Here is a 27,686-nt window from a genome sequence, read left to right on the forward strand (position 1 = left end):
TAGAGTTTTACGGCCTTGACCTTTACGCACAGCAATTGTTCCAGATTCTCTGAATCTTTTGATGATGTTATGCACGGTTGATGATGATAACTTAAAAGTCTTTGCTGTTTTACGCTGGGTAACACCATTCTGGTATCGCTGCACTATCTTTCTGCGCAACAATGGTGGAATTGGTGATCCTCTTACCATCTTGGCTTCAGAGAGACACTGACACTCTGAGAAGCTCTTTTTATACCCAATCATGTTGTCAATTGACCTACTTAGTGTTAATTGGTCTTCCAGCTGTTCGTTATATGCTCAATTTCCTTTTTCCAGCCACTTATTGCTACTTGTCCCAACTTTTTTGGGATTTGTTGACACTGTGAAATTTTGAATCAACATATTTTTCCTTTAAAATGTTACATTTACTCAGATTAAACTTTTGATCTGTCATCTATTTTCTATTACGAATAAAATATTGACATTTGCCATCTCCACATCATTGCATTCAGTTTTTATACACAATTTGTTTAGTGTCCCAACTTTTTTGGATTCCGCTTTGTACAAAGGGTATGTTCCCTGTCTCAACAGTAGAACAAGAGGGTTTCAGGAGGCCAATTAAAACTCTTGACACACTCTACCAATTGCCCAGTTGCAATTTCTTTGCACAAGAATCACTGCCTAACATGCATATTTAATTCAGACAGATCCTTTCCAACTGGCTTGTGAAAGTATAATATTTTGTCTTGACAAATAGATATATGGTCAAGTCGCACCTGTGAGCCATTATTTGAGAATGACTCTCCATATTAATGAAGATTAAAGTGCGTGTCTGCAGACGAGCTTCTTCCCAGAAAATCACACTAGGAGCACATAGCCGAAGATTTTACACTGTTCTTAAAAGCACTTTATTACAGACAGTGTAGGTCTGTAAGTTTAATCAATTAATTTGTCATGTATTTCAGTCTTCATTTTGATAAATAAAAATGTTTTTCTGATATTTTGTTTAGCTTTTCTTCACAACTGAATTTTTCAATGTACAATCATGGGGACAAATTAAGACACCCAATGAAATCTTTCTTACATATAAACATATTTAAACATGGGCATTTCACTTGAACATTGAAAGATGAGGTTGAGATAACACATAAAAAGCTGAATGCTCTGTTTATAAAATGTTCATCAAGCATTTTTCACATTATTTTTCACAACTTATATAGCATTGTATATATCGCCATTCTGCTAAAATATATCAGGATATTACTTTTTTGTCCATATCGACCAGCCCTAGTGAGAATATTCTCACGTGGCTGGCGATAAAGTGTTTTGTTGTGCTTTGATGTTTCAGTTTGAAACAAACCAAATCAAGGGGAAAACACTCTAAGATTATTTCTTAACTGATTTTTGAGCAGAACAAACAATCTACAGGTGTGAAAACGCCTTGACACATTAAAACAAAACACAAGTGCAATAATATAATTACTGAAGCTGTGTGATCTGTGTATGAATAACTCACCCAGTACGTCAGACTCCAACGAATTTCTCTGCTCTTCTATCTAAATCCAACAGTCTGCCATTAGATACTGTGACAAAAATAGTAGAAGTGTGAAAAAAGTAAACACAGGAAAATTATTCTGTGTTTTTGTTCTATTTTTCAAATTAGCGTCTAAACTTAAACTGGTTTTATGTTTACCTGCTCGGCTGCATCCAATATGCAAAGCACCCCTGGTTACGGTAGCAATTTAGCTTAGATCTTGTTGCACACACCTTACAGCTGGGTTGGATCGAGGTCTGATCAAAGTCTCACTAGAACTGAACCACACCAGAAGGACTGGAACTTTTCTGTACAGTTGTTTCTGTCCACATACAAGTGAGATTATTTCTTTCACACCAGCCCAAAGGCATGGCACCAAGTGTGAAATAAAAACCAGAGATCTATTAAACTCGACCACACAGTGCAGGTGTGAAAACACTCTTACACACCCCTTTTTTTGCAGATTGGTGCACCTTTGCCCAGTTTTTGCATTTGAGAGTTTCTGCCTCTCCAAAATGCTTTTTTTATACCCAGCCATGTGACTTGGTTGCAAATTGCTCCTTCATGTATATTTTTATGGTATAACTTACTTTTCTTGCCTTTTGTTGCCCATCTCAGCTTTTTTGAGATGCGTTGCTGCCCTAAAATTCTAAAAGAGTGAAATGGTATCAGTTAATCATGATAATGATATTCTGTTTGTATATGTTTTTGGACTTTTACTAGCTCCGTCTGGATGGGGAAGGAGTGGCTCCCCCTCCAGTCCATGTGTGGACAATGGCACTGCAGCTTGGGGCAAGGCTGCTGACACACCTACTGCCTGGGGTGACCCAGAGGACACTGGGAATGGCTCAAGTTGGGGAAACCCCTCGCCGAACTCAATCAAATCTGGTGAGGAAGCAGCATCCTTTCTATTCAACTTTTGTTGTGTAATTTCATGTGACAAGCAGTTTTATTGCATATTTATTGCGGATGCTTAAGTGGTAAATGGTCTTAAACTTGTTTATCTAAAAAAAAAATTTTTTCAATGTATTTTATTTTTATTTTTTTTTACAGTTTCCAAATTTCGTATGAAAGTTAGCGCTTTTTTTAAGCTTTTTTTTTAATGTCAAACTGAATTAAGCAGATATGTTGGCATTATTTATGACTCAGACTTGGACTGAATTTTCAGTTATGTTCAGCTCTTAGACAGCGGAGTTGGTACTTGACGCAGGGGATGTGTAACTTTAATTTTAAAAAATATAGCCGCAAATGGCAATTCCCGGGGTCCTAGCCTGTATTGGCTGGTATTTGAACAATGCGCCAGCATACGAGCTTTCCCGGGATAGAAAGGGATTTTTTGGGGAAGTTTGTGTAGTGTTTGTAAGGTGGTCCTTGGATGTTTTGGCATCTCTGTGGAGATGTAGCTTGAGATGGAGAAGTAGTGGATGACAGACAGCATAGAGCACAGAAGTCACTCTGGAGTTGAAGCCTGATTTCTCACCCTAATGTTTAGGACCCACAAACAGCAAATACGATGTGGAGTTGCTTGTACTCGACTCCGTCATCAGTGTACACAGGACACTGTCTGCTGGCAGTGTTTGGTTGTGGACTATTCTCAGTTCAGCAGTGATGCTGAGGGATTTAAAACACCTGAATCATACCTGCTTTATGGGAGTCCTGACCATTGAAGACCAGGGTGAAAGCGGACAATCTTTGTAGAGAGGGTAGCATATGACATTTCCTGATACAGGAGCCACACTTTATGATACATTTTGTAGTGCTTTTAAATGTGATCCTTGGTGTTCTGGTGTCTCAGCAGAGCTGGATTGTTAGAGGGAGTGGTAGTAAATGAGTGGGTGAATTTCTGGTCTGTAGACAGGAGAACGGGGGGTTACAGAGACAGCACAGAACTCACTCAGGAATTTCACCCTGGATTCTGACCCAATGTTCAGGACCCCCACAAAGCAGATATCATTTGGGTGATTGATAATTCTCAGCACTGCAGCGACACTGACATTGTGGTGATATGGCAGTGTGTGTAGCGCTCTTATGAGTGGATCAGACACAGCAGTGCTGCTGGAGATTTTAAAACCCGTGTCCACTCACTGTCCACACTGTTTCACACACAACCTACCACTATTAATAATTAGCGTTTACATGAAGAATTAACCCAACCGTTACATTAAATTTATATTTATCAATATTTAACAGTGTGTGTAATGTAATATACACTTGGCAGTGATACTCAAACACTAACACGCAATGCCAGTCAGAAAAGACCTTGAAAAAGGCTTTAAATATATTATTTTAAAAAATGTTTGGATTTTTTTTTAACTCTGAATGTAACTGCCACCACATTTAAGGTGGAACGGAAAACTCGCTAAATATAAGAGTGATATAAATTTACTAAAAATGAGACATCTTGTTTAACTACTCTAGCAGGCTCTAGTGACATTGAGTGAGAGAAAAAAATAGAACTTGTTGCTAACGTTAGCTTGACTAAAACTACGGTTTGTTTTGGAACTGCTAGTCGAGCTGACACATTTAAGGTGGAAGAGAAAACTAGGGGGGGAAGCTAAGGCTTGTTTGCTAAACGCAAGTGTAATATCAATGTACTAAGAAAAACAAATGTTTAACTACGCTATCAGGCTCTAGCAACATTTTAGTGAGAGAAAAAGTATAATAAACTTACTATACTTCATTTCTTTCACACATAGCTCCAACAGGCTTCATTTTCAGATGCTCATGCAGTGATGTTGTGCTGCTGTGCCATGCAAGATCAGCTGTGCACATTTTGCACCTAACGCTGTTCCTTGAAGGCGTTAATGTAAAGTGTTCCCATACTTTTGATGACTTGGGTCGTACATTTTTCTCTCTGCTTGTGCTAACATTATCCTCTGCTGTGACCGCCTCCGCCATTTTTCAAACCCTTCTTCCAGAGTTCGTCACGTGTAGCAACTGTACCTATATGTATAAAAACGTAGACCCAACTAATCAATTATTAAATTAGTTGCCAACTATTTTAACAATCGATTTTAATCGATTAGTTGTTGCAGCCCTACAACGGACATATATTTGAGCATGCACTAGTCTCTGGCTAAAAATCCAATATGGACATATGTGGTATCATGACAATCGTAAGAACCTGAAGTTTAAAAAATGTGGAACTTTGATTACTGTGTGATTGCAGCCTCTGCTTAAATAGAGATGTGCAGCTTGCCTTCGAAACATCTCATAAAAATAAAACATATATTATGAAAATGCACGAGCTTCTTTCCCATGGTTCTTCAGAATATATCTATCTCATCTTGCTGGTACTGCATCTCTAGGTGGCAGTGTAATCTATTAATAACCTATGCAACCAGTTGCTGTCTAATTGTAGCGCCACCTTTCTGTACAACATCGTCACACTTCAGAGTAATGACATAAATATATGTACCAAGTTTTGTTTGACTTGGGCAAAGTGCATCGAGCCCCGCCCATGCATATTTGTTGAATAACTGCCGCAACAGCGTGTCAAAAGTTTGAACTTTTTTGATAATTATTTACCTACACTCTATAGAGCAGGGGTGGGCAATCTTATCCGCAAAGGTCCGGTGTGGCTGCTGGATTTAAGTCCATTCAGGCTCAAGCACACCTGATTTCACTCCTTTAATTAGTTGGCTTGAGTAAAACAAATGATCATGTGACCTCCTGGTTGGTTGGAACAAAAACCAGCAGCCACACCGGCCCTTTGCGGATAAGATTTCCCACCCCTGCTATAGAGATTTCAAAAATACCAGTTGTTTATTGACAAGACAAACTTCCAGGGAGGAGTTCTAAAAGCTCCATTTTCACATACCTGACTATTGTGGATAAACAATGCATTTTTTTAACAACAGTTGTAATTGCTGAGTTGTAAGACACATGGCAGAGTATTCAGTAAAGCAAATTGCTTGTTGATATGATAAATTTCCACTGAGATGTCCCATATTTCCATGTTGAAAATTTGAATTGCTCCCCCTAGTGGCTATTGTTATGAAAATTATGTGCTTAGGAAGAGCTGCCATGGACATATCATGCAAGTCTTATGAGGATAGGACCTGGTTAAGGTTGTGAAACAGCTGCTGAAATCTGATTGGCCGATGGCGGCCATGTTTTTTTGAATATGACATCGTCGTCATAGAATCTGATTCAGTACATCACCGACTACATGCATACCAATCAGCATGATAATCCTGTGAAGAGTAAAAGATTTTTTGTTATAGTGCCTCCTAGGCTTGCAGTTGCACAACCAAGTACTTATGTCTTCCAACCCTTACAGGGATCAAGTATGTGAAGTATTGTAACATTAGGGGAAAGCATTATAGCTGTATTTGTCAGATTTTTGGAACGTGTGCCCCACATCTGTATGGAGTCTGGAAGTCAAACAGTGATGAAATTCCAACTTTTTTTTGATAATTATTAAAGTTCAGGTTCTTAGGATTCTGCTGATACCACATATGTCCATATTGGGTACATTTCCAGGGACTAGTTCATGCTCAAAAAGTTGTGCTATTTTGCATATTAGCTCAAAATTTAAATCAGCGGAGCTTATGGGTTCTTGAGACTTTTTTGTAGGGTCTGACCTGAGGAATCAGGGGAAAAAAAGAATTTAGTCTCTATGCCATACGGGGTAGGAGATACAGACGGCAACGCATTCCACATTGCTATAGCGCCACCATCAGGCTGATCGGGCTGATTCTTTGGGCCTGAGTAGCGGGAGGGTTTACTGCCAGTTTACCAAACGACACGTCTGTAGGACCTACGGTTTGGCTGCCCATCGCGTTTCATCTGAGGAAAAAAAGAAGAAGAAGAAACAGAGCAAAAACAATAGGGCTCCAGCATTTGCAGTGCTTGGACCCCTAACTAGTTGGATAACCCCAGTTTTGCACTGTGGTTAAGCTAGGTTCAAGTGGCTAACCACGCTTGGTTAAGCTAGTTTATGCAGCGGCTAACCACGTGATTGATCCAAGAGGCGATCAATCACTCAGCAACAGTGTGCCGCAGTGGGTGCAAACAACCAATTTTGGCCATTACCATGCAATGTACCCTGCATCAACAGTGGTTAATGCAACAGGGTTCTAGTAGCTAAACATCGGCACCTGTATCTTCAGGAGGTCTTTACTTAGAACAGTCCACTCCACTTTCTTGGCCTTTATACTTACCTGAATGCAACCCTGACATGTTGCAGTGTGCTGTGTGATACACTCCCATTCAGCCACAAAATGTTCAACTAACAGAGTTGCTGAAGCAGGCAGGGTCAAATTGTGTTTTAAGGAAGTTCGACACCTTGTAAGAGTCAGTTTCCCAATGTCTCAGTGCTGAAATGAATCAAGGAGGTGGGCCAACTTGTTATTAGCCAGGTGTTCTTAAACCAGTGACCATTGTATGTATCTGTGTTTTACAGGTTCAAAGTCTATGCAAGAAGGTTGGGGTGAGCGAGAGGGATCTGTGAGTGCTTCACGTCACTCCAGCTGGGAGGAAGAGGATGAGGGTGGTGTAGCGTGGAATAGTACTGGATCTCAAGGCAGCAGCTCTTCTTACAATTCTGGAAGCTGGGGAAATAAGAAAGGCAACAAGGTGTGACTGACAAATACTGGTTGAATAATATATATGCAACATTTCCTTGTTAACCCCATATTAAAGTAGTTACTGTTCACAATGGTTGCTGCTGTAGTTTATATTCAGAATTTTACTGAGTTTTAAATTTCCTTTCAGGGCCCAATAAAAAGTGGAGACTCTTGGATGAATCCTATGACTAGACAGTTTTCTAGCATGGGACTTCTAGTAAGTGCTTCCTGAGTGATTAATTTTATAATACAATATGAAATCATCAGTGTGTATATAAGTATGAATTAACACTTCAGGGCACACTTATTGAGGTGGCTGGGCTTTTTTCCTTCAGGGAGATGAGTCTGGTGATCGTCCACTTGATTTAGCCACTGGTGGTCCTCATGAAAAAAAATTGGATGGAGACAAACGCGGTGTGGGTTTGAGTGACTACAACGGAGAGATGCGCAAAGGAGGGCGTGGAGGTGGAGGCAGTGTAGTCTTCCGTACGCCTGGCTCCAAAGACGTGGGGCCTGGTGAACCTGGGCCTTACTATGATAAGGTAATTTGACTGTTTTTTCCATATTTATTTATAATTTTTTAATATGAATTTGTTAGCTCCGCCCTGTCTGTATCTGTGTCCTCCTTTACTTTATCATTCTCCAGTCTCACACGTTTCCCTTTGGGAATCCCTAAGTTTAGCTGTTTGCTTTGTTCTTACTGAGATGTCTTGAGTCCCTGTTCTCCATATTTTCCACCCATAGTCTTTAAACCCTCATTAATCCTTCATTAAAGAAAACTAAACATTTCCCTATTTGTCATTCGTTTCTGCTGTTCTCTTCTGGTAAGCTTTTCACCACTGCTCCTCACATCCCATTGCAACAAATTTGTTTACATAATGTCAGTTGTTCGGGGAATTGTTCAGTCATTATTTCTCTCTCTGCAGATTGGTCAAATATTTAGTGGTAGTGGCGGAATGGCGCAACCCAGGCACCAGCCAGGGGTGCCACCTGTTAATCCAACTGTGCGAACGCAAGTGCCTCATCAGTTCCTGTCACCCCAGGTACTGAAAATTGTTAGTGTTGAGGGAATTATTTTCCCAGTTCTAAAGTTTACTAATTTGCTTGTTTTGCACTAGAGTATGATATTTTTTCTGAAGATTATTTTTTGCTTGATTTCCATATAGATGGTGTGTGTTGTAAAATAGAATAAACAAAATCTGTGATTTTATTTATTTATCTAAAATATATATATTTTTAAAAATTCTAAAAAAGCTTTCTGTATTTTTTTTTCAGTTAAATCAAAGTCTTCAGTGACTTAACTGATTGTATTGTGTGTTCATATAAACTAATTTATAATTTGAAGCCTGCAACATCTTTTAAAAATCTTGGTAGAGAGGAATGTTCACTATTCATTCATTGTCTGTAAGCGCCTATCTGTAAGCGCATGTAACTCACGCAGACACAGGGAGAACACACCAAACTCTTCATAGACAGTCATCCAGAGTGGCACTCAAACCCAAAACCCCAGGTCCCTGGAGCTGTGTGATTAGAGTCGCTACTTGCAGGGCCATAATGCTGCTTTTAGAATGTTCACCACTTCCTTTTAATTATACTTTTTAATCATTTTGGACATGAGGATTTATAAGTTGCCCATTTTTGCATGGTCCAACACCTTATCTGCTCCACAGTACATTCTGTTTCCTCATGATGTGCCATAGGAGACAGATCTGAACCGCTGGCAGCTCAGTCGAGCTTAATTTATAACTGTAGCATGATGGTTTTTCTTGCAGTGCCATCTGAGGGCTTGAAGGGTATGCACATTTAACAGTGGTTACTGGGCTTGTTCTACATGGAATGAGATTTCCTTGGATTCTCACAGTATTTTTTACAGTGTAAGATAAGACTTACATTTAGAAAAGTTTGAAAATCCTCTCTAAAGTGGTAAGCAGTGACATTTGTTCAATGTGTCATTAATATTTTAGTATTTTATTTCATTATTTCTTAAATGGAAACAAATATAACAAGTAACAAAAGTGTTAAATGATAATCCCTTAACATTTCCACATAAAATATGTCCTGTATGAAATATGTTGATCATATGTTGATGAGTGATAGCAACGGGTCTCAATCTGTATGATGTGGGTAGACATTTTCAGCAGCTCCCTGGAGTGTACATGGCTTTGCATTCTTGTTGTGGAAAAAAGCTTTTACACCACTTTGCCTCATCTAGATAAAGATGTTCAAAATGCATTAAAATAATGATAATACTGACATACGTTAAATGTCTACATCAATGTTATGGTATTAATAATGATAGACCATTTAATCAGATGCTTTTTTTAATCACTGTATTTCATAGCAACCTTTCCCCTAAACTGGAGAATCTATGTTGTTGTTCAAGTACTTGATTTAAAACTTAAACAAATTAAATAGTCATTATATGTATCTTACCACTGGAATAAAACCCAGTAATTGCTAGCCTGGCTGTTTGTGTAAATTTGTGTTACCATAGCAGCAGTGGTGCTGATGTTTTATCCAGGGGCTGTGAAAGAAAGTTTTAGAAAATTAATCAAAATCATGCATTTGTAGGGGCAAAAGTAAACAGTACTACTGGAATACTGTCATGCTGATGTTCTTACAAAATGATCTCTGATGTTCCCACTTTACGTGCATGTCAGCTCAGCACAACGTTAGAGCTAAAAGCCTCATTTAATGAGCAATGATATAAAAAAGCATATATCCCACAATCATCATGAAGGCTTGTTTTTTTTGTTTGTTTGTTTGTTTTTTCCCCTTTTGAATGTAGTTTGCATGATTTGTAAAAATTGAATAAAACATGTATAAGCATTTAATTTCAGACTTCAAGATATTTGCTAAAATATTAACACTATAATTTTTTTTTATTTAAACTATATTTACATCTGATCTTATGTATTTGATTAATGATAAATTGGAACTTTCTGCAAACGAAATCTTGACTTTATTATTTACTGTGTTGCTATTCAGGTGTCAGGCTCTGTTCTGAAGCAGATGCCTCCTCCGAGTGGGGGTGTTGGAGGAGTGGGTGGAGGGGTTTTCCCTCCTCAGCTTTCCCCACAGCACATTGCCATGCTAAGCAGCATCTATCCCCCTCACATCCAGTTCCAGCTGGTGAGTGTTGTAAATGTTATAACATTAAGAATGGTATATATATATATATATATATATATATATATATATATATATATATATATATATATATATATATATATATATATATATTTTTTTTTTTTTTTTTTTAATAGAGCGTGGAATTTATAAACTCAATTCTGGACCTGGATGATTGGAGACCAGCATAATTTGGAGGTTATTTTGGTCAGACAAATCACTTAAATGTGGAACAAACTAGTGTATTTGCGCATGGACATTGCTAAACTATATTTAGGATTTCAAGAACTACAAATTAGAATTATTTGTATCTGGATACTTTCTGAGTTGTGTGTTCCCAAGCCTCAGCAGAAAATATCAGATTTTACTTTCCCATGGAAAAGCATCCCTGTGCATACATCAGTTCCATTTACTTTCTCTAACAGACTGTAAAAATGGGTTTTCACATGCTGTTATCAGTGGTGGGCCAAACTTTTGTATACAAGCATTTATATACACTTAATAATTTGATAACTGCAGATTTTGTGAGTAATCTGATTTCTGCGTTGCAACAACCAATAATTTTACATAAAGACTTAAACGTCCTCTCTCTCTCACGCTGAATGGAATATGGGTCTGTCCCTCTGTTTGGTGTCTATTTCAGACCCGATGTTGATATTGGATCCATTCTCCACCTTGGAAATAAACATTTTAAACATGCAGAGAATGATCTGCATCAGAAATGTCCCAGTATATTCCAAATGATTAGTATAATATGAAAAAACAAAAGAAAAAATTGAATTATTACATCTTGGCATTTTTAGTTATGGGGAGTAAAGGCAAATTTACACAAATCCACAGCTCATTAATTATAAATACACAACTCCAACCAAAACTGGGAGGTTTCAATTGTTTTATTATTGTCTTTGAAATTTTGGGTCCCATTTAGCCATTATAATTAAAGAAATATGGGTGAGGAATCCTGTCCTGTTTATCTGCATCACGTTTGTAAAGAATGTATGGGTTCTGTGTTGTGAGAATTTACAAGAAAGCCACATAAACCCACAAGCTCTGCATCCTTAATTTTGGACTAATTTACAATATCACACACATTTATTTATTCATTCATTCATTCATTATCCACCGCTTATCCGGGTCGCGGGGGAAGCAGTCGGAGCAAAGAAACCCAGACCTCCCTCTCCCCAGCCACCGACGCCAGCTCCTCCGGGGGTATACCGAGGCGTTCCCAGGCCAGTCGAGACATATAGACTCTCCAGCGTGTTCTTGGTCTGCCCCGGGGCCTCCTCCCCGTTGGACATGCCCGGAACACCTCTCCAGGAAGGCGTCCAGGAGGCATCCGAACCAGATGCCCGAACCACCTCAACTGGCTCCTCTCGATGTGGAGGAGCAGCGGCTTCACTCCGAGTCTCTCCCGGATGTCCGAGCTCCTAACCGTGTCTCTAAGGGAGAGTCCAGACATCCTGCGGAGAAAACTCATTTCAGCCGCTTTTACCCGCGATCTCGTTCTTTCGGTCACTACCCAAAGCTCGTGACCATAGGTGAGGGTTGGGACGTAGATTGACCGGTAAATTGAGAGCTTTGCTTTTCTGCTCAGCTCTTTCTTCACCACAACGGACCGGTACAGAGCCTGCATTACTGCTGACGCTGCACCGATCCGCCTGTCAATCTCACGCTCCATCTTTCCCTCACTCGTGAACAAGACCCCGAGGTATTTAAACTCCTCCACTTGAGGCAGGATCTCACTTCCAACCTGGAGAGAGCACTCCACCCTTTTCCGACTGAGTACCATGGACTCGGACTTGGAGGTACTGATCCTCATCCCTACCGCTTCACACTCGGCTGCAAACTGGTCCAGCAAGAGCTGGAGGTCCCGGCTCGATGAAGCCAACAAGACCACATCATCTGCAAAAAGCAGACATGGGATCCTGAGACCACCAAACCGGACACCCTCCGCCACTTGGCTACGCCGAGAAATTCTGTCCATAAAAATTGTGAACAGAACCGGTGACAACGGGCAGCCCTGACGGAGTCCAACTCCGACTGGAAACCAGTCGGACTTACTGCCAGCCATACGAACCAGACTCCTGCTCTGTTTGTACAGGGACTGGATAGCTCGTAACAAAGAGCCCAGTACCCCATACTCCCTTAGCACCACCCACAGAATACCCCGAGGGACACGGTCGAATGCCTTCTCCAGATCCACAAAACACATGTAGACTTGTTGAGCAAACTCCCATGCACCCTCCAGGATCCTAGCGAGGGTAAAGAGCTGGTCCTGTGTTCCACGACCGGGGCGGAATCCGCATTGTTCCTCCTGGATCCGAGGTTCAACTATCGGTCTGACTCTCTTCTCCAGTACCCCCGCATAGACCTTACCGGGGAGGCTGAGGAGTGTGATTGCCCTATAGTTGGAACACACCCTCCGATCCCCCTTTTTAAAAAGGGGAACCACCACCCCAGTCTGCCAGTCCAGAGGCACTGCCCCCGATGTCCACGCGATGTTGCAAAGACGTGTCAACCAGGACAGCCCCACAACATCCAGAGCCTTGAGGAACCCGGGGTGAACCTCATCCACCCCCGGGGCCCTACCGCCAAGGAGTTTCACTACCACCTTGGCCACTTCAGCCCAGTGATAGACGAGCCCCCCCCCCCCCGGGGTCCCCAAGCTCTGCTTCCTCTGCGGAAGACGTGCTGGTGGGATTGAGAAGATCCTCGAAGTATTCCTTCCACCGTCTGGTGACGTCCCCAGTCGAGGTCAACAGTTCCCCACCCCCACCATATACAGTGTTGGTGGAAAACCGCTTTCCCCTCCTGAGTCGCCTGACGGTTTGCCAGAAACTTCTCGGAGCCGACCGAAAGTCGTTTTCCATGTTCTCACCGAACTCCTCCCACACCCGAGTTTTTGCCTCAGCGACTGCCGAGGCTGTGAGCCGCTTGGCTCCTCGGTACCTGTCGGCTGCCTCCGGAGTCCCCTGAGCCAACCAGGCTCGATAGGACTCTTTCTTCAGCTTGACAACCCCCCTCACCCGGGGTGTCCACCACCGAGTGCGGGGATTGCCACCCCGACAGGCACCGACAACCTTGCAGCCACAGCTCCGTTCAGCCGCCTCAACAATGGAGGTCCGGAACATGGCCCACTCGGACTCAATGTCACCGGCCTCACCCGGGATGCAGTCGAAGCTCTGCCGGATGTGGGAGTTGAAGATCTTTCTGACAGGTTCCTCTGCCAAACGTTCCCAGCAAACCCTCAGCACACGTGTGGGCCTGCCAGGTCTGTCCGGCATCCTCCCCCGCCATCTGATCCAACACACCACAAGGTGGTGATCAGTTGACAGCTCAGCGCCTCTCTTCACCCGAGTGTCCAGAACATATGGCCGCAGGTCAGATGATACGACTATAAAATCGATCATCGAAATGCGGCCTAGGGTGTCCTGATGCCAGGTGTACTTGTGGACACCCTTATGTTCGAACATGGTGTTCGTAATGGACAAACTGTGACGAGCACAGAAATCCAATAACTGAACACCACTCGGGTTCAGATCAGCAGGGCCGTTCCTCCCAATCACGCCCCTCCAGGTCTCACTGTCATTACCCACGTGAGCGTTGAAGTCCCCCAGCAGAACAATGGAGTCCCCAGAATGAGTGTTCTCCAGCACTCCCTCTAGGGTCCCCAAGAAGGCATGGTACTCTGAACTGCTGTTCGGTGCATAAGCACAATCAACAGTCAGAGCCATTTCCCCAACCCGAAGGCGCAGGGAAATTACCCTCTCGTCCACTGGGGTAAACCCCAACGTACAGGCGCTAAGCCGGGGGGCTATGAGTAAGCCCACACCTGCCTTACGCCTCTCACCCTGGGCAACTCCAGAGTGAAAGAGCATCCAGCCCCTCTCGAGGAGATTGGTTCGAGAGCCCATACTGTGTGTCGAGGTGAGCCCAACTATATCTAGTCGGTACCTCTTAACCTCGCGCACCAGCTCAGGCTCTTTTCCCACCAGAGAGGTTACGTTCCATGTTCCAAAAGCCAGTTTCAGTAACCGAGGATCGGAACGCCAGGGCCCCCGACCCCGACCACCACCCGATCCACAATGCACCAGACCCGGATTACTACCTCTCCCACAGGTGGTGGGCCCATGGGAGAGTGGACCCATGTATCCCCTTCGGGCTAAGCCCGGCCGGACTCCATAGGTGAAAGTCCGGCCACCAGGCGCTCGCCAAGGAGCCCCTCCCCCAGGCCTGGCTCCAGGGTGAGGCCCCGGTAACCCTGCTCCGGGCAAGGGAGGCTGTGTCCTCGTTATCGTTTTCATCTGTGTCTTTATGGATCACTCTTTGTCTGGCCCATCACCTAGGACCAATTTGCCTTGGGAGACCCTACCAGGGGCTATTGCCCCCGACAACATAGCTCCTAGGCTCACGCAGGCACGCAAACCCCTCCACCACGTTAAGGTGGTGATCCAAGGAGGAGGGGACACATTTAAACATGTACTATTCTCTGGATTGTTTTCCCAGTAAGGACTTAAGTATAAGCAGAATCTCAAAGACCTGAAAATTTCCTATTATCCAAAAAAAAAAATTGCAATATAATTACTGTGTGACTATACACTGTGTGCTTCATTGTAAGTAGATTTATTTAGAATGTAGAGTGTTGGACTTAATTCAAACTTCATTCATGACTTCAGTGAGCCTGAATATGGGTAGAATGTGGTTTTTTTTGGAGCAGCGCTCTGTTTTTAGAGCTGGAAAGCCTGATTATGGTTGGGGGTGTTGCATTTATTGAGAGCCTCAGGAATTAGTGTTGTTGTGTGCAGTTACTTAACCAGTAAATTCTGTTCTTTCAAGCTTATTATGTATATGGGATACAAAACACTGATTACCAAAATAAAATCTGTACTATGTGGAAGCTGCAAATATCAGGATTTATAACATCATAGAGTTGTGTGATAAATTTGGTATTGGTATCAGCAGATACTTGAACATCTGGTATCAGAATTGGAAAGGGAAGAAGTGGCATCTGTGCATCCATGGCTTTTCATGTGGACAAATGATATTTGATTCAGTCACTAAAAATGCTTGTTATCATGTGTAAATACTCCCTTTTTTGAGGAGGTGACTTTTATCATAAATCAAATTAAAAACGTGAGATGTTCTGTATGATTTTTATTTAGCTTGAAATAAGCTCTTACTCATTCTCTGACTTCTTTACAGGCATGTCAGCTGCTCCTGCAGCAACAACCACAGCAGCAGCTCCTGCAGAACCAGCGTAAATTCCCTCAAAATGTGCGTCAGCAGGCAGACCCACAACAGGTATGGACCACTGTCACAATCGTGAACACTACAAGACAACAGTAAGGTGCTGGTAACTAGTCTGTCTTGCATCACTTAATGCTGCTGTACTACCCAGTGTGGTCCCATTTTATATTAAGTGTCTCTAATAATTGTGTAGCATAACATGCAACAGCAATGTAACTACTGACGATTTAGTACCTGTTACAGATGGATTAAATTAATCAAGTTTATGTAGTTAGCGAAGTTACACCAAGCTCCGGCCACTTTAATTACAATATTGGGAATCTTAGCTAACTGTAAATAAATAGAAGTACTTTACTCACTCAAATCAACATTTTTCAGGAGTCAGATATGTGTAGATTAATGTCCAAGACCTGCTTGACTTTGAAAGAAAATATGTTTTTAGATAAAAACGCTTTTGTTTAAGTAGGTGCCAATACTGCTAAGATTGTTGGTGCCCCCTAACTTTGGCCACCTCCCCTGCTTGTGACAGTCAAACGAGACAGTTGCTACCACATTCAGTGGTTTTGAGAGGTTCACAATGAGATTACGTTTGTCCTGTGTTGGTATCTGTACTTTACATGTAAGGATTACAATGGCGGTAGATTTTCCCCTCAGAGAAAATGAAGCTAACCGGTAAGGTAATTTTTACACTGAGGGAAATATCTCTCATGAAATGGAAATGTGTTGTGTTCTCCATGCAGTTTTGCACACAAAGAATTACAACACTGTTAGAGATACTTAAATATTGTTTAGATGTGTGATTTCTTGCAAGACTGATGTTTAAATGCCCTACTAAGGCTTGAACTTGCGTTTTATTGTTTTACCCACTGCAATTGGCGAAGAGAGAGAGCGGAATTGCACCATATATGACAGTGGCCAGAATTAGGGGGACGGCCGGAGTTAGGGCAAAGACATACACATTCATGTGTATCGACTTGTTTTATCTTTTGTAATTACTCAAGTGGACAGTTCCTATGTAGTTATGTAGGTACTGTGTAATAATTGAGTGGTAATATAGACATTGCTTAGGGGTAAAAATAATGTAACTTCATAAATGTTACATTTTGAAATTATGGACATCCGCTGTACTATCATATTACAGAATGGTTTAAAGCTGAAACTGGTTACAATGTCTCAACAATAACATAAATATTAGCTAAATGTTAGAAACTGTGGCAGCTCCAGTGTAAGGTCTTTATGTAAGTTAATACATACCTGCCAGAAAAGGCTTCTGGAACAAAAAAAAAAAATCTTGTTCCAGTCTGATAACTAATGTAATTACATGTCTGTAATTAGATGAGAATGTTATCACAACTATAAAGTAACAATTAAGATCCACTTGTGTAATTACAAAAGTTAAAACTTTTGTTCAGTAAAGGATGATCTTGCCCTGTTCCTCTGAGGACAACCAACTCTTTAATTTTGTCCATATTCAGAGACAAGTTGTTGATTTTACGCAAGTATGTTAGTTACTAGACCCACCAGGGTTGTGTCAGCGGCCAACCCGATGAAGTGATTTGAGCTGTGCATTGTTGCACAGTTGAATGTCAGCAAAGTGAACAGCAGTGAACTGAGACATTACTCACATTCCACACAGAATGAAGTCTGCCAGTCAAGACCTTCCAGGATCTTTGTTCATGACTTAAATGTGTACTACCCAATTAATGATTGCCACTAATTATTAAAAACTAGTTGAACCTTTACTTTCAAACTAAATAGGCCTGCCATAGAGGCTTTTCTCTGTAATATGTTTGGTCCCATCCTAGTGAGAATATGTGGTCTGCTCAGAGTAGTTTATATAAATTCGAGATAGACCAAAATTTCTAAAGTTAATCATGTCACAATGCTATGTTTTTCTTTCATAGCTTGCAAGAATCATGGCTGTTCTCCAGCAGCAGAGGCAACAACAGCAGCAGCAACAAGTGGGCAGTGCGGTTGGAACTTCTAAGCTGTCCCCCAATCACCTTAGTAGTGGTGGCCAAAAATTACCCCTTTCTGACTCCCTCTCACACCCTATCTCAGTAGCTGATCTGCATCAGAAACCATCACCTGCATTTTCAGGTGAGCTCAGCTTGTTTTGGTATTTTCTAACTAGGGACATTCGGAAGACAGTGAGGCATTTCATAATTAAAATGTAAGGGAAAGAGACTCAAAAACAGACAGAGAAACCATAACGCATTCTGCTGGAGAAAATGTGGTGTATTTTCTTTTCATATGGTGTGGTTTTTAATGATTTAGTTACCTGTATTGCTGCATTGTCCTTATTGCAGGCTTTTAAAAATGGTGATTGTTAAATTCTCTGTTAGTGACACTTACAGGGTACATATTTAAAAATAAATAAATAAATGAAAAATTTTTGAGAGCATTAGCACATACTTTTTTGTATGTATGAAGGACCTGCTAAATCACAAACTGAAATAAAACAACCAATCTTGATCTGGCCAAGACTGGAAACAGAATAAAACAAGCTGTTTTTAGTTTAAATTAAATAACAGCCTTTATGGTCCTCGCACCTCACGGCTATGTTCTGGTGTTTGGAGTACCTCATTTTTGTTTAAAGGAACAGGCATTGAAACTGGTCATTCTGATCTGGATGTTTAGATAAAGTAAGAAATGTGCTGTGTTGTATGATCCTTTTTGTATTTTGATCAAAACATGTCATAGATGTTTCAATAAAACCCAAGAGTACTGTGCATACAAAAAGGCGTCTAATGTCCCGTTTAATGTCCATCCAGAAAGTGTCTGAAATATTTGCTTGCATAATTAACATCTTATATTGTTGGCCTTAGGGTTTAGTTCTGCTGTGAATCTCTCTGGTCTTGAGTTGGGTCCCATGGTTGGTAGTTCAACAGGACTGAAAGAAGGCGGGGGACAGCAATCCCGCTTTAAATGGATGATGGAAGGTCACTCACCGGCCCCTTCCTCTCCAGACAGTGCCCTTCACAAAAATGGTGAGCAATCAGTCAGGCAATATGTTGCTTTAGCTGTGAGGATATTTTTTAAACCACCTTTCATTGTTTGTGCATATATTTCTAGGCCCCATTGCTGCTCCTTTGAAGAGTGCCAGCTCCACATACTCTCAATATGAGATGCTGGGTGTAGAAGGTATGGGTGTGCCTCTCCATGGGTCTTCAGACAGCTGGCAGAGAAGTCCTAGGAACAAGATTGGAACTAAAACAGGCACATCAACCTGGCCTCCAGGTAAATTTTATTTCCTAAATAGCAAAAAAAAAAACAGTACTTAGTATTTGCTCCTGATAATGCTTTAGAAAGTAAGATATATATAGTGTTACCATTTGTTTTATTGGTTTTGTGTAGAATTCCAGCCAGGGGTGCCTTGGAAGGGAATGCAGAATGTTGACACTGAGTCTGACCCCTACATGACCCCTGGAAGTATGCTTAGCTCTTCAATGTCAGTCATCAATGATTCTGAGCACCGATTGCTGAGAGATAACACAGGTACATATACTCACAACAAGCACAGATCAGGCCTCTTATGACATAAGTTAATGCAAATTAATTTTTTATGCTAATTAAATTTACACTTTTGGTCGTTCAGAATCAAACTCCTCCATAAACACCTTGCTGCCTTCACCTGGTGCCTGGCCCTACAGTGCCTCAGACAGCCCCCTCAGCAATGCACACAATCCAGGTAACACAAAAGTACAATTTTCTGTTACTCTGTTCTTGATATTTCATTTGGCTTATACCTCAAGCTGTTCATTAAAACCATGTGACAAATTCTTAGTATATTTGATTTATTTTGTGTTGTGTACCAACAGCTAAGTATCCAGAGTATAAGCCAAGTTGGCCCCCTGAGCCCATTGGACACAATAAGCCTTGGAAATCCAATCGAAACACTTCTCAGCTGCCACGACCACCTCCTGGACTGACACATCAGAAACAGTCCTCCACATCTCCTTGGGTGGGAGGGGGAACGCGATTAGGCAGGGGATGGGGTGGCTCTGGAGGTAGCCAAGAAAGCAGATATGGGCCTGGTAACATCCTAATTTCAAGTCTAACCCTTTGCCGAAAAGTGCAACTTTGCTTGTATTTATGCATTTAGTAAACTGTTTATTCAGGAGTTTTAGCATTTTTGTTGTTTGTTAGTTTCTCAGGAATATCAGAATATCAGATTATGGAAGTTGATTTCCTGGAAATTCATTAATTATTGGGTCTGTATGTGTGTGTGCATCTTTTAATAGGATCTGCATGGAGTGATGGATCAAGGGGAAGTTGCTGGCTGGTGCTGAGTAATCTTACTCCCCAGGTAAGCTAAATTACTTGCATTACTTGGGGGTGAACGGGAGATGCTTTTGGTTTTCTGATTTGATTGGCAGCCTCTCAGAAGGTAAAACAAACCTGAAAACACTGTCTAAATGGTGATCTATTTTAAGTATGTTTTAGGGCTTCTTCAGGCTTCTTGATATAATCTTACACACTTGATTTAATCTTTCACGCTTTAGATTGATGGGTCCACCCTGCGTACAATTTGTATGCAGCATGGGCCATTGTTGACCTTTCACCTTGGACTAACACAGGGCAGTGCTCTGATTCGCTACAGTACTCGCCAAGAAGCAGCCAAAGCTCAGAGTGCCCTGCACATGTAGGTTGCCTTATTACTTGTACATTTATTCTTCATAATAATTTGTATTGATGAAACAAGGATTTGTATTGAATTTTCAATTTGTATTGTATTGGATTTAAAACTCTGTTTTAGCTGATTTACTTCTAGCAAATTAGTAAGGGGAGGAAAGAATTCACAGAACGTTTGTAATAAGTACAAATCTCAAAAGCATAGTGTTTGTGCCTAGAGTTGGGAATCTTCAGTGCCTTCCACCTCACACTATAAAATAAAACACCCCAGTTAGGTTTTGTGTGCTGCGTAATTCTGAAATCTCTAATCCAGACACATTTGTAAGTAAGAGCACAAAATCTGATGTTAGTCTCTTAAATAAATAATAGATAGATGAAATACACACACACACACACAGTGGAGAAATAAGAAAACTGAGCAAAAATGCTGGAAATGAGAGCTGACCAAAGGATGTCATAGGCATTTCATTAAGACCCTAGAAAGCAGTTAACTTGTGAAAAAAGAGAAATATGTTATGGTTAATGTACCAACAATTTTTTTCCCCGCAGGTGTGTTCTGGGTAACACCACAATCCTGGCTGAGTTTGTGAGTGAGGAAGAGGTTGCTCGATATTTTGCACATTCCCAGGCAGGAGGGGCGGGGAGCACCAGTGGAGGCAGTGCAAGTGGAGTTGTTGCTGGCCCAGCAGGAGCAGTTGGTTCATCCTCTGCTGGAGGGGTAGGTGCTGGTAGTACCAGCAACTCCTCCAGTGGGGAAAGAGAGCGGCCTGGAGGTGGAAGTACTATTAACAACGGGGGCACAGGCGGACCTTCAGGCTCCAACTGGCAGAGTTTAGAAGGTACTGGAAGCTCTGACCAAGTCTCTGCCCAGGGCCCTGGCCTGAGCATTTTTGCCCAGTGGAGTAATGGTGCAGGTGGAGCGGGATTGGGAAGCAACACAGTGGGCGTGGAGCCGGCTAGGCATGGGCTGTGGGGTGGAGTGGCATCAGGGTACCCCAGCAGCAGCCTGTGGGGGTCTTCAGCTTTGGAGGAACGGCACCAAATGAGCAGCCCTGCAGCACTATTGCCTGGAGATCTCTTGGGTGGAGGGTCAGACACCATCTGACCGACACAAAAAATACACACACACCAATGGCGCACACAGCCAAAATGTGTACAATGAAAACACATGTATATCCACGGTTACAAATAAAATCTAGGTATATAGGCACTCAGAAATGGAAATGTGCTTATATTCCCTCAGTGGATAGACACCAAATACATTAATGTAAAATGATTAGTAAACGCATCAACAATAGAATTACATACGAAAAAAGAGACCAATACAAGCACTCATTCATGGCACACACACATTGACAAACACAAATGTTATTACAAATACTAAAATGCATTATCGGTGAAAGTTGCAGACAGCACTGGTTACAGTTGTACATGCACTGTTAAACAGTTTCACACAGGAACTCTGTTCCAGACCCTGCTCTCCGTAATCCAAAATTCATTATAATCTCCAGAGTAGGAGATAGTGGAGTATGGTAACTTTTTCTCCATAAGTATTTGCAGTGCAAAGCTGCTGACTGATATAGACGCACATGCCTACACATCCCTCGTTCCTTAAATGAAGACTTACAGTAAGACTTGAACAAAATGATAAAACAGTTGGACTTCAACACAAACTCAAACGGATCCTTTCACACTTGCGTACTGAGGCAGCATCACTCAGGCATGTACTCTAAGGAAAAAAAAAGGACAAGTATATATGCATCATAAAATGTTCTGTGAGATGTTCAACACTTGGTATAGAGGATTATTTATGTTACAGCTCCCATTATTGGCCAAATCAAACACACTCAGCCACGCTGTTCTGATGTCTGACTGTATCTTGTCTTTATTTCATACGTGGAACAGTGGAATCCAGAGATGTCTTTCTTCCTTAATATGCTGACCTCGTTCTTTTTCTTTTTTTTGTTTTGTTTTATACCTACTCAATCAAGTTTATCATAACTACAATCATTTCGATGTTTATTAGCTGTATAAGGCACCATTTTGGCCTATGTGTGCATGAGAATCCTTAATGGAGGTGAAATCAAGCATTAGTGTGGCAACTGTGAATGTGTCATTGAGAGATTTATGAAGTGTGATGTGCTAATATTTTGCTGGTTTTTGGGGAGAAATGTGTGAGATACGCTTATTTCTTTCTTTGGCATCTGTGCTGGACAAATGTATGCAGATATTTCTGTGCACCGACGTGCAAATGGAAAGTTAAAGAATGGCACTAATGAATAGTTCTTATGTTGTGTTTTTAGCAGACTTTTTGTTTTATGTCTGAATTGCAATAATATTAAAAGCTTTTTTTTTTAAGAAGAGAAAGAACCAACTGAAGGCATTCATACAGAGACATGCCAAACATATTGTACCAAGCTGAGCTGGATGGATGTAATAGAAATACTTAAAAGTTACCCGTTTATTTTATTTTATTTTTTTTTTTGTTGTTGTTGTTGTGAACCATTTTAAATTAAGACAGGCTTTATCTCTCCTGTTGTTTGTTTTCTGATTTTACAAAGAAAAAGGAACATTAATTTAACAGAAGAAAAGACAATAAAGGTTGAATAAATGATTTTGATGTCACATGTTCAAAACCTTCGATTGGTCTGTTTTCCATAATAAAATAAATGTGTCCAGGCCATCAGCCCGATGTTCGTTTATGATTACAAACCTGGAATATGTTGTCCCTGATAAGGTATGCAGTATATGGCTAATAACTAGAATCCTTTTTAAGGAGACCAATTCTAAACAAGTGTTGGAGAAATGGAGAAAGTTGATGCGCATATACAAGAACAATATAGAAACTGAAGAACTATCAGTAGTCAACATTGTACAGCAAAAAGATTGCTGGCGCTTGTGGTTGGGGCTTTCAGATACTTAGTGCACAAAATTTAACTACATTGGTAATAAATCACAAATTAAACTGAACAATCTGAAGAGCCCAGTGAAACGGAGTGTCCGATACTTTGGGATGTGTTTGGGATGGCTTTCGTGATCCAAAGATCAAGACATTGCTAAATATTTTTATGGCTTAACAAAATCCAGATCTCATATCAACGTTCTTCCTATCACAGTGCAAAGCTTTGAAGAGGCTGTAATGTTAATAAAGCGGAAAACAAATTCCAGTTAATAGAGAAATGTTTGGTATTTAGTAAAAGATGTTTAGTGGACAGAAATTATATAATAGTAATAATTATATATGTTATATAAAAATTAGTTACGGTATTGGATGTAAAGACGCGGTCAAAGCGGTCTGTTCGTGTAGTTTCCTACAATGATCCGGGTCCTTTAGCTCGGTTATGAATGACATCATTTTAGTAATCAGAGTGCGCTGGGATACAAAACAAGGCAGGCGGACGGGCAGGGCTCGCGCTAGCTTTGCTAACGCAAGTGGGTCACTCCGAGAAACAGCGTTTTAGAGCAGGATTTTGGAATTTCCTTCTCCAAAGAGCCGCGGTAAATATCTCACTGGAATGAACCGGCTTAAATTATACTGCAACCCGTCGCTCTCCAGGGTCCTGAACGTGAGGCTGGAAAAAAAACACAACGCCGCGTTCTCTTCATCAGGTAGGGGTCGTGGTCATGGGTTATTGTGATATTGGAACTTAAGTTGTGGGTGTACACTTTCGTAGATGGAAAACAATCTCAACTGGGACGTGGTGTTTAAATCTAGAGTGTGGAAAAGTGTAGGGCGGCGGCTCTCTAACCACCGTCGCGGCCACTGGCTCCTTCAGCTTGGCCTACTGGAGAAACTCTTATGTACGTTATGCAAACGCAGTAGCACGTCAGCGATGGATTAAAGAAAATCCGTTTAATTCTTAAATCCTTTATTCTCAGCACTCGAAAGACGAAATGAGAATAACGAGATGTGTTTGTGTAGTGGTGACTTTCTAGGCGGGGAGTATTTTTTTTTCTGTCACGCAATGGTACACTGAGCTCAGATCGTTTGTTTATTTTTTATGTTGTTTTTTTTTTGTAGTTGTTGTGTTGGTTTGTTACTTATAAAACTATAGGGCTGTAATGATGCACATATTATTTTTACACATATCTGAAATATTGGTAACATGAGAAAGCACACTTTAAATAGGCCTACACCATATGCCAAAACGTTTTAGGACACTCCTTGTAATTTACGAATTCAGATAATTTAGGTCTAAAGTACCCAAACATTCAATTAAGCTTGCAGAACATGTGTGATCTCCGTGGAAAAGCATGAAATGAAATGCATGTGAGCTTCTAGACATCATGCTTAATACTAATTAGGAGTATAGATACCTGACATCATTATTATACATATCAAATCCTCACAGAAATATTCCATCATTGAGTCTAAAGCCTTCCTAAAGGATTAAAGGGTGTTATGGCAATGAGAAATATAATCAACATATTAATACCCTTAATTTCAGAAGAAATGTTGGATGAGCTTGTGGCCAAAATATTTAGGCCATGTAATTTTTGTGTACTAAGTATGACTTGTACATTTTGTGTTGCTCAATTATACAGAACAAAAATATAAATGCAATACACTTGTTTTTGCTCCCATTTTTCATGAACTAACCTCAAAATCTAAGATTTTTCTATGTACTCAAAAGGCAATTTTTAGACAAATTTATGAACAATATTTAAGATATTGCCTTTTGTGTACGTAGAGAAATCGTAGATAAAAAATGGGAGCAATTTTAAGAATGGATTCTGCCATTCTCTGACAATTTTACCTAACTGGTGCATATTGTCACCTCTTTCTCAGGCAACTATTAGAAAGAAATCATGGAGTTGCGTGTTGGAAATAAGTACCGCCTTGGGCGGAAAATTGGAAGTGGATCTTTTGGGGACATCTACCTTGGTATGTAGTCCTTTGAGTGACAGCTGACCTTAATTATACAAATGTTTAATACCCATGTTGATTCCATATGTAAATTAACATCAGGTAATGCCAATATTATATGTATAGCCCTGTGTATTGTTGTCTAGCATATCTAAATTGTTAGTCACAAGACTTCCTCTTGGCAGGTGCCAATATTACATCAGGAGAGGAAGTGGCTATTAAGCTGGAAAGTGTGAAGACCAAGCACCCCCAACTTCATATAGAGAGCAAATTCTACAAGATGATGCAGGGAGGAGGTAAGGATTACGATATGTAAATTAGATTTAATTTTAAGACTACATCCAATAAATTATATTTGAATAATTTGCCTAAGTTTCTCTTTTTACATGTAGTGGGTATTCCATCAATTAAATGGTGTGGTGCTGAGGGGGATTACAATGTAATGGTGATGGAGCTGCTTGGTCCAAGTCTGGAGGACCTGTTCAACTTCTGCTCAAGGAAATTCACTCTGAAGACAGTTCTGTTGCTTGCAGATCAGATGGTAATGTGATATTCCAAAAATGATTTATATACAAAAATAATACAAAAATATACCTTCAAGTATATTTTTCTTCCACCAACTGTGAAACCTAATGTACAAAGGCAGTCGAATATTTTAAATTTTACAAAGATACATTTTTTTATTTAACTATTGCAATATGAGATATAATAATAATTTAGGGATTACTGTACAAAAAAGTTCACATTAAACAATGCCAGAAAAAAAAACATTTAGATTCCTGAAAGAACCATTTAATGTATGTTGTAAAATGGTGAAGGATAAAATTAAAGTTATTAAAATGAAAATGTTTAGTGTGTCATTGTGCAAAATGTAAATGAATAAAAATGTGAAGATGTACAAATAATTTAACCACAAATCTGGTTTAAAATAGGAAAAAGACAACATTTTAAATGTTAAAATTGAGAAAGTTTATTGCCCATTTTGACTTTGATGCCAGCAATATTCTCCAAAAAAGTTGGGATGGGAACATGTCCCAACATTTTGCAGGCATCAATTTAAAAATGGGCAGATGTTTTTCTGAATCATTATATTTTCAAAATAATTTAATGTCTTCGCATAGCCAACTGTTATACAGCACCCATTGTTTTTATGAATGCAGCTTTTCAAAATAAAACTCTATCTTGTTTCTTTTATCTGTTTTTTGGGGGGTTGTGTTATTTTGAAAGACCAGCTTCCCTTCCCTTACATTGTGAGAATATTTAATATTTCAAGTGGATCAAGGGAAATGCCCCAAAATTACAAGGAATAATTTCTTACATTAATTAACACTGAAGCTAAGAATGTTTTTTCCACTTGTAGATGTATGAGGCTTGGTTATGACAGTGTTTATATGTAATGCACAACTAAATGCTATAATTTTTATATTTATTTTCATATTTATCCAATAATTCACAAATTTTCCTATTCCCATCTCTCCAGATCAGTCGCATTGAGTACATTCACTCAAAGAACTTCATTCATAGGGACATTAAACCAGACAACTTCTTGATGGGTCTCGGCAAGAAGGGCAACCTTGTCTACATTATTGACTTTGGTCTGGCCAAGAAGTACCGTGATGCCCGCACACACCAGCACATTCCCTATCGTGAGAATAAAAACCTGACTGGCACTGCTCGTTATGCCTCCATTAACACTCATCTGGGCATTGGTAAGACAGCTTTAAGTGCATAACTAGTATAAACAAGTATAAATCTTCAATCCAATTCAGTTGCACTTCTTTAGCAAATGACTCAGTGTGTTGCACATTATTATTTTAATGTGATTCAGAATAATTTTAAATATTTACCAAATTCACTATTAAAGCTAGGGTAGGTGGTTTGTCTTAAAAACATTTTTGTTTTTCTCAAATTACTCTTAACATCCTGATAGCAGCCAGTAAGTTTAAAGATCTGATGACATAGAGGAAGAGATTTGTTGTGTATATAATCCAAAAGATAGCAACAACTGTGAATATTTTATCCAATAATTTCTTTCAGACTGAAGGAAACGATTGAATGTCTTAACTGACAATCTACTTACCGGCCCATACACGCATACATACATACATACTAGCAGCACTGAGTGTGCGGATAAACAACTAAAGAAACAAAAGTCAGTAGGTGAGATAGTATTCATTAAAAAAGCTGGATTAAGCCAGAATTATTTATTTTACGCATTTATGTTGCCAGAATAGCTGCTTCTTTGTAACACCATCAGCTAACTATCTGGCTGTGTTTATTTCATTCGTAATCTGCACTGTAGTTTGAGCGAGTGTTGGTTGGTGGTATTTACGTACGTCGTTATATACTGTACATTATGTAAGATATATATTATCAGCTTTAATCAGGACATGAGTTGAGGTGGTGTAGCTAGCAGACTTATATGTATTTATTTATAGGCAGGGCCATTATTAGAGATTAATGATTAAGGAGGCTGAGATTTAACCAGGGTGTCTGGGGTAATTGCCTCATAGCAGAGCTAGATAACACTAGCTCTATCTAAAGCAGAGCTGTAGTTCCCAGTGTCTCAGCGCTGATGCAAAACACACCGGTGTGGGAGGGACTGTGACTCCATTGGCTGCAGCACTGAATGATGGACAGATAACTCTGGCTGCTAATTGGCTAAATAAAGGTGACGACCAATGAAAAGCATGTTCTCTGTTTAGGAGCCGTGGAGAATCTGCCC

General features: G+C 40.4%; 2 protein-coding genes across 6 annotated transcripts in view; both read left to right on the forward strand.

The window, feature by feature from the left end:
- The window catches only part of tnrc6ba (trinucleotide repeat containing adaptor 6Ba), a 38,534-nt gene extending 15,765 nt beyond the window's left edge, over window positions 1-22,769 (forward strand). For 3 of the 4 annotated variants that reach the window (XM_066665754.1, XM_066665751.1, XM_066665753.1), the window contains exons 6-21: window positions 2,237-2,401; window positions 6,921-7,093; window positions 7,232-7,300; window positions 7,419-7,625; window positions 8,010-8,126; window positions 10,072-10,215; window positions 15,415-15,513; window positions 17,364-17,559; window positions 18,288-18,449; window positions 18,535-18,699; window positions 18,817-18,957; window positions 19,058-19,150; window positions 19,281-19,496; window positions 19,704-19,768; window positions 19,965-20,104; window positions 20,644-22,769. In XM_066665754.1, coding sequence (XP_066521851.1) covers window positions 2,237-2,401; window positions 6,921-7,093; window positions 7,232-7,300; window positions 7,419-7,625; window positions 8,010-8,126; window positions 10,072-10,215; window positions 15,415-15,513; window positions 17,364-17,559; window positions 18,288-18,449; window positions 18,535-18,699; window positions 18,817-18,957; window positions 19,058-19,150; window positions 19,281-19,496; window positions 19,704-19,768; window positions 19,965-20,104; window positions 20,644-21,199 — 2,708 coding nt within the window. In that variant the 3' untranslated portion in view covers window positions 21,200-22,769. Of the gene's footprint in view, window positions 1-2,236; window positions 2,402-6,920; window positions 7,094-7,231; window positions 7,301-7,418; window positions 7,626-8,009; window positions 8,127-10,071; window positions 10,216-15,414; window positions 15,514-17,363; window positions 17,560-18,287; window positions 18,450-18,534; window positions 18,700-18,816; window positions 18,958-19,057; window positions 19,151-19,280; window positions 19,497-19,703; window positions 19,769-19,964; window positions 20,105-20,643 lie in introns of those variants that run through there. The other variant, XM_066665755.1, reaches the window with a different exon arrangement.
- A 713-nt stretch (window positions 22,770-23,482) lies between these two features.
- Window positions 23,483-27,686, forward strand: part of csnk1e (casein kinase 1, epsilon) — a 39,215-nt gene continuing 35,011 nt past the window's right edge. For both annotated transcript variants that reach the window (XM_066665756.1, XM_066665757.1), the window contains exons 1-5: window positions 23,483-23,703; window positions 24,884-24,979; window positions 25,147-25,257; window positions 25,354-25,502; window positions 26,442-26,670. In XM_066665756.1, coding sequence (XP_066521853.1) covers window positions 24,904-24,979; window positions 25,147-25,257; window positions 25,354-25,502; window positions 26,442-26,670 — 565 coding nt within the window. In that variant the 5' untranslated portion in view covers window positions 23,483-23,703; window positions 24,884-24,903. The remainder of the gene's footprint in view (window positions 23,704-24,883; window positions 24,980-25,146; window positions 25,258-25,353; window positions 25,503-26,441; window positions 26,671-27,686) is intronic.

The sequence above is a fragment of the Hoplias malabaricus genome, chromosome 3, assembly GCF_029633855.1.
Source record: "Hoplias malabaricus isolate fHopMal1 chromosome 3, fHopMal1.hap1, whole genome shotgun sequence".
Taxonomy (NCBI): Eukaryota; Metazoa; Chordata; class Actinopteri; order Characiformes; family Erythrinidae; genus Hoplias; species Hoplias malabaricus.